At 41.2% G+C, this 7,509-nt stretch overlaps 1 protein-coding gene across 1 annotated transcript; it reads left to right on the top strand.

Moving 5' to 3' along the window:
* Positions 1-308: 308 nt before the first annotated feature.
* LOC147424871 (cytochrome b561 domain-containing protein At2g30890-like) lies at positions 309-1,907 on the top strand. Its single transcript, XM_086500278.1, has 4 exons — positions 309-516; positions 718-885; positions 1,007-1,158; positions 1,353-1,907. Exons 1-4 carry the CDS (start codon positions 496-498, stop codon positions 1,660-1,662), a joined length of 651 nt encoding a protein of 216 aa, XP_086356404.1. The 5' UTR covers positions 309-495; the 3' UTR covers positions 1,663-1,907.
* The last annotated feature ends 5,602 nt before the right edge of the window (positions 1,908-7,509 follow it).

Raw genomic sequence — 7,509 nt, 5'->3', positions numbered from 1 at the left:
ACAAATAAGTAGCATAGAGAGTAGAGAGAAAGCATAGAGAGTGGATTAGTCTACTGTTCACAAAAACCTCTAGTGTGTTTTTATCAAGCTAGCAACTCACCTTGAAGAACACCGGTGCAATAAAACAAATGTTAGTGTAAATACAGGCAAATGCTTCAAAAGTGGGAAAGTTAAAGTGTGCCCTTTTTTCTTGTGGTTAGGAAAAATATTTTTGGGTTAGACTAAAGTTAGAAGAAGAAAAGAATGGATGCGGGTGCAGGTCTTCAAAAGAAAACATGCAGTGCGCTGGTGGCCAGTCGTTGCCCAACAAGCTTCTTCTTCTCCCTCCTTCTCTCTCTCTCTCTCTCTCTTCTCTCTCTCTCTCTCTCTCTCTCTCTCTCTCCGTGTGGGTGTAAAAGGGGAGTAAGAAGCACAGCTCGATAGCAGAAGAGAAGGATCAGAGGAAGAAGGACAGCTCGCGCACGCATCAAAAGAGAGGAGCTCAGAGTTGCAATCATGCCAAACTTCCGAGAAACCGTCTCTCTCTCTCTCTCTCTCTCTCTCTCTCTCTCTCTCTCATACATAACATTCCTGCTCTTGATGTTTTTCTTTGATACTGCACTGTCTCTCACGCTCACATGACATGCACACATATCATCCTTGCTCTTGGTGTTTCTTTTTGGTATACTCTTAGCATGCACTCCTTGCTCTTTTGATGATCTTTTTTTGTGCGTGCAGAGCGACTTCAGAGAGTATATCATTCTTCATGGTTGGCTTATGTATGTTAGCTTCGGGCTTCTCTTTCCTGTGGGAGCCCTATGTGCTCGCTTCATGCAAATCGCGAGACAGAAAAAAGCTAGCGGCAAGACTATCGGCAATTGGTATCAAATACACTTATGGTCTGAGGTATGACATCCATTGTGTGTGTGTGTGTGTGTGTGTGTGTGTGTGTGTGTGTGTGTGTGTGTGTGAGAGAGAGAGAGAGAGGGAGAGAGAGATTTGAGATGGTATGTGTGTTGATGAACAGTCTCTCGGGATGGCAGTCATGGTAGCAGGAGTGGTGAGTGGGTTTGCTCAACTTGGAATTAGCTCTACACATACACACCAACGCCTGGGATATGCTCTATGGATTATGATTTGGTTTCATGTCCTTGCTGCCTTCTTTCTTCGACCACCCATGTAAGCCACATGCACAGAGAGAGAGAGAGAGAGAGAGAGAGAGAGAGAGAGAGAGAGAGATGATTCCCCAACAGGAACTTACTATGAAGTTCCTACATATGATGTAAACTTGTAAGATAATGTAATATAGAATCAAGGAGAATTCCGAGAGAGAGAGAGAGAGAGAGAGAGAGAGTTTTGACACATTTTTGCAGGGGCTCCATGGAGAGAGGAGTGTGGTATGTTGCACATTGGCTAATGGGAACATCGGCAATCATTCTCGGAATCTACAACATGTACTCAGGAATATCCATATGGGAGGGCGTATTCCCTCACGAGAAATTGAGAAGCTTGAACATAGCCTTCTCTGTCCAAATTGGCATAATGGCCTTCGTCTACTTCGCTACCGATCGATTCAACAACTTTCTCCTCCAAATCAAGAATAGTGGCAGCAAACTATTCTTTCCAAAGAGTGATGACATTTTTGAAGTGGATGAAAAAGCTTTCCACCATACCGAGTCATAAAACACTCATTTCATTTGTCTCAACATTTTTGGGTAGCTAATCCTCAGTATGTAGAGCAATTAAAGTTTCCATTTAGTACATTAGCTATGCAAGCCCTTACAAGTTTAAATTTTTTTATTAAAAAAATCAACATAGCATTCACACTATGTGGCCGGTCTTTCCATGAAGGTCTTTCTGAACAAATAGATACTATGTTCTTCTCTTTGTAAAAAAAACAAAGATAAAACCTCTTTATTGCACTGGCATATATTAAATTCTTGTGAGAGAAGTTCGAATTATTCTTCCTTGTTTGCAAATGGTAATGCTACATGATCATCAAACCACGTGTGAGAGTGGATAGCTCTCACAGGTTGCAAAGGGTTTACAACAATGCAGTCAATGAGCTCGCAAGCGGTAGTCATCAAATAATCCATGAGTTAATCAATTGTTAGAACTCCATATTTGTGACAGAGTTGAGCACGGATTGAAAGAGTCAAGAGGCGGAGTAGCTTGCTTGAGTCTCTTCTTGCTCACGTTCTCCCTTGGGTTGCAAGAATGTTGAGTAAACAAGCATTGAACTATAACGACCAAATCCTCTATCCTTCATGTGTTATGCCTACAAGTTAATTTGTGATTCATACTAACTAGCTCATCCCAGCTTCTTTCTTCACAACACTCGCTCTACTAGATGTATATTATTGTGGCATCTGGTACTTTGTTTCGTGGGGTGTATAAGCTCAATTCTTACAGGAAATGTGTAACTGTTTTACATCTTCATAAAAAGAGCATCCCATTTTGGACTTTGGACATATTGACATAACTCTTCTTTTGTATCTCTATTTTGCTAGTTCCAATCATAGTTACCCGAAATATTAGTTTTGCACATGGATTTTGCCAATCCAAAATTATTATCATAGTTACCCGAAACTCCCCAGAACACCAATTTTTTTTCATATTCCCATTTCCAATTCTACTTCCTTGACACCCTATTGTTACAAGAAATTCGTTGAAACTCCAAATTTTTGCTGTTTTTATTTTTGTTTCCCTTAACTATGATTCCAATGCAAGCATCTTGAATTTCTACCTCTACTAGCTCCCTTCAAGGGCATTCACGTCTTGTTCATCTAGCTCCTTCAAGAGCATTCATGTGTTATTCATCGGCATCATTCTCGAAACCAAGTGCATACATCACATAATAATCTACTTGCTCATGTACTTCAATGTGTTCTTTCCTTGTTTGCATCTATACATGGACTCAAGTGTGGTAGATTGGTAATCTTAACTAACAGATCTTGAGTTCAAAACTCATTGGATAGATGTAATTGTTGGGGGGGGGGGGGGGGGTCACTTAATAGTAATATGACTATCACGTGAGTGCAACAAAAGAGGTTATAAATTTTATCTTTTTTCATAGTTTCACATACATAAGGGTGCTGTAAAAAGAAATTTAAAAAAAAAATACATATTGAATAAGAAAAGGGTGTATTTTACTTGTCAAAATTTACACATAAATTTTTTTATAAATAGTTCTTGAACGCACGTGATATGTATAATTTATACAACCCCCTCGAGGATTGTACCATGATCTCTTCTTCTTCTCCTCCTCCCTCCTTCCCCCCGCCCCCCCTCTATTTTATTTTATTCCTATGACGTTAAAAGTACCAGCTTACTAATAATTGCAATGTAAGGTTCTCTTCTTCTTCTTTATAAGAGAAAGCTAGCTATAAATTCAAATGGACTGTCATTTACATTACTAAAAAATAATATATATAGAGAGACAGTTACTATATTAAATAACAAGTTAAAGTTTATATCAAAGAACATATTCTCTCTCTCTCTCTCTCTCTCTCTCTCTCTCTCTCAATTTGTGTGTGTCGCACAAAAAAGGAGCTTAACTCATGTAAAATGAGAGAATGAGCTTCGTTTAAAATTTAATCCTGAACGAAACTAATAAGATATCAAAAGTAAATGCATGTATCTATGCATCTTTAAAAAGTAATCAACTCATGTACACCCATTTCAACTTAATTAAGCCAAAAAAAAACCTAACATGAAATCGTAGCATGCTTCACCAGAGAAACCAGAGAAAGCATTCACCTCATATCATAGTAATCATTATTATGAGTTGAGAAAACAATTCACATTAAAAACTCATTTTGGAGATGCGTAAAACTTTTTACCCTCCACACAGTATATCCTTCCTTCGGAGTGCCTAAAATATCTTCTATTGAGTACACATCATGGCACATACCCCAAGAAAAAGCATACAAAATGTCAATTACATCAAAGGTGATAATTTATGAGCAATTTGATGATAAGTCTAATTCTTGTTTTTCAACCTCTTCCCAACCTACACAATTTGATCTGCTGCAAGAGGAAATCCTTGCAATGATATACCATGTTGGGATAAGGCATGCCTCCCTACCACTACCATCTCCATCTTCTTTTCCTTGCCTCTTTTCTTCAAGCACCTTACTGCATAGAGGTCGTTGGAATTATGGTTGCAGGGATGCACACACAACTTAAGAAGGTGAAGAAGCTCAAAGCACAAAACAGAGAGTATACTTCTTAGTGCACAAATAGAAAGATAAGATAGACCTAGAGTGATGGCCATATATACATTGCATGGGGGGGGGGGGGGGGGGGGGGGGGGGGGGGGGGGACTTCTAGTGAGTGAAAAAGTACCCCAATAGACCTCAATATGTTCACACACATCACTACCACAAATATGGTAACAAATTTCCCCTTGGGAATGATGTCGTTAATGAGAGCTGGCACATAGTGTATATGGAAGTGGCATGCCCTAAGGACATAATCAATTCACAAAGGGAAGTTAGCCCAAAGCTTTGTGAAAAGCTTCAAGCTTCCCACAAGGAAATCCCTGCTTTGTGAATATGTGAGGTCCCCACCCCGTCGTCTCAAACGACGGATCTGATGGTAAACCTGGTGGCCACTAGATCTACAGCGGAAGCAAACAAAGTGGTTTATGGTTCATCTAGGCAGACGATCTCTCATCACAAAGTGAGTCGAGTTCGAGCCTACTAGCATCGAGATCTAGTTCCACCCCGCAGAGGAAGCGTGATTAACTTATCTAGCGATCCTAAGACCCACCTTCCAAGAGGAGAGAAATCCCGAGTGCCGTTTTCCCCATAGCTTTCAAAGGCACGTACACTTGAGACCTCCCCGTTCGTAGGGCAATGAGTAATACTAGTGTTGATTTATAACACTATGGGGACAGAGAGTTCCCGACCAATTGGGACCACCCTTCTCATAGGCATTGGCAACCTGAGCCAAGCCCCCACATTCACACTTCCTTGTGTGTCCTAATTACTACCACGAGGTTGTTCAACATATAAGTTCCTTGATTAGATTCCGATTCACAAGGTTTGTTAAAACAGCCCTTCAATCAGTATTGCAAAGCGGCACCAAGACAGTAACTCTAGTAAAAATTCTACTCAAACTTATTCATTAAAATTCCAATGTTCTGGAGGTACAACATCCCCCCTCCAGCGAGAGTTTACACCTCCCGTTGCCACCTAGCTGCCCATACAACTAGATATATCCACCGCATAGAAAGCACGTCATGGATATTCCCACCGCATAGAAAGCAAGACGTGGGTTCCCACCGCTTAACCAGCAGACGTGGGTATCCACCGCTTAACCAGCAGTCGTGGATTTAAGAGCCCTTAACCAAGAACTTTGCCCCCTGTGATCAGGAGGGGGTTCGGACTAGTATCAACATTGGAAATAGAAATCAACATGTTGAGCTAAATTTTCCCTAGCAGACATTCTTTCCTATTTCAAACAGTATATCCATCAACTTTCCCACTTAGAATTTAATATACACTTCAATTCAAATGCCGAGGTTTCCGTCGAATTTCTCCCACATGTTTAGGGATATGTTCTTTCCCAACTTATCGTATGCAATGTTAAATTAAACAACTTGAATAAAAAATATGACCTACCTCCCCCATTTCCTCGTCATTGGCCCGTGAGATGGCCGGTACTTGGTCGTCCATGGGAGCTTTTCCTTTCCCATTCACGTTGCTTGTTCCCGCCTCGCGGTCGTGGGCACCACCGAAGCGAGTTCTCTTTATTGGGGCCATTTTATACTCACTACTTAATTGACAAACTTGTAGAAAAATAACTAATGCCGAGAGTACCATAACAACCAAGATGACAAATTAGAATCACTGAACAATTCATTCTATACAGGGGTTAGATTTCCTTCAAACATAGTAATTTATGGATAGTAACTTATTTGCTCTATGGGAACTGGCTCTAAAGTTAAGTACTTGGCTTAGGTAATTAGAGTTTTCATATTTTACTTAATCAATTTACTAGAGGGGTGAATTAGACGTACTCAATCACCTTCCTAGTGTAAGTAGATGCAGAATTATCGTATGCATAGGTGAGAGGAATTTCCCTTCCTAGTGGATTAATGACGGATTAATTTTCCTTAATTACTTCCTAATTTATGAACAGATTGAATCTAATTTATCTACTCACACATTGTGTGGTAATAGGATGAAAATGACCAATCCCACATCATTACCGGATTGACAATTATTTACTATGATGACTAGCGGGAGATTTCTTCTTGCTAATCATGCATTAATCTATGATTAGGAGAGGTTAATTGCTTGTATGATTAACAATTGGATGATGATTATGTAATAGACTAATGATATGGAGAATTAGAGAGCAACTATTGAGTAATTTAGCTATGATTAAGCATAATAGATGAGGAATCAAGAGAATGATGAAGAGAATTGCAGAAAAGCATAAATTAAATCAATATTACCGTGATTAGGAGCTAAAATGCACTTGAATTTCTGATGCAATGGAGTTCTCAAGACGAGAATCGGCAGCACTTCCCTCCTTTGCTTCTTCTCCAAAAATTGTGTGTCGGCAGCACCTCCCCAAGGTGTGTCTAAGTGTGTGTGTGTGTGTGTGTGTGTGTGTGTGTGTGTGTGTGTGTGTGTGTGTGTGTATTGAGTGGGTGTGTGAGCATAGGTGTGTGTGTGTGTATGTGTGAGCACACTCTTAAATAGGCCCCTCCATGCTGAAAATCGACCTAAGCCTCTATAAGCATCTGAATGAGCACTCACTTCATGCATGGCACGTCCAGTTACATGCCTACCAAGTGTCCAGTTAGCTAGTATAACTGACTCTCACACTCTCTCTCAAGCAAGGTAAGTCTTTCACCACTCCCAAGAGAAGAGAGGGCGCCCCCTAGCTACTAAAACAAGCTCTGAGTGGCGTGGAACCCGTTCCCACACAGCCTCAAGCCCCGGTGCCTCCCCGCGAGTCAGTGAAAGAAAATAGATGCTAGTCGCCAACCTCGCAATCTTTGAGGCCGGTTTGGATGGAGAGTAATCCGCATCCGAACAACCTCTAGACAAGCACAAAAGAAGTGATTGTCCCACCCAGGCCCAAGCCGAGCGTGCAGCCCGAAGGGCTACATCTCTATCCAAGAATCCTCATACACATATAGATACCAAAGGAGGGCATTGAGTGTCAGCAAACAAGTGCACCACAATGTGCTTGCAACCTGCTGCATCCAAAGGCATCATGCTGAACTTGGCCAAAGGCCAAAGTGTCTGCACCAGATCTATCACCCCTAAGTTCCCTGTGCGGTGTGAGAACTCAATAGCCTGAGTCCAATCAAGGACTATGTGTTGTGTCCACTCTGTGATATCCCTACCACACAGCGAAAAGGAGAAACCCATTGTTGTGTCCAGAGCCTCAATGCCTCTAGCTACAAGAAAGAGGACGTGGACTTGAAAGCTAGCCTCCTCCAGGTCAGGAGAAGAGTCACCCAGAAACCAAGTGAAGCTGTAGTCGAAGAAGTCCAAGCGTCTGCGT

Source organism: Adiantum capillus-veneris, chromosome 25, assembly GCF_014529385.1.
Source record: "Adiantum capillus-veneris isolate H3 chromosome 25, ASM1452938v2, whole genome shotgun sequence".
NCBI classification, from domain to species: Eukaryota; Viridiplantae; Streptophyta; class Polypodiopsida; order Polypodiales; family Pteridaceae; genus Adiantum; species Adiantum capillus-veneris.
Note: the sequence above shows the minus strand (reverse complement) of the source record. Positions and strands in the feature narration are given on the sequence as shown.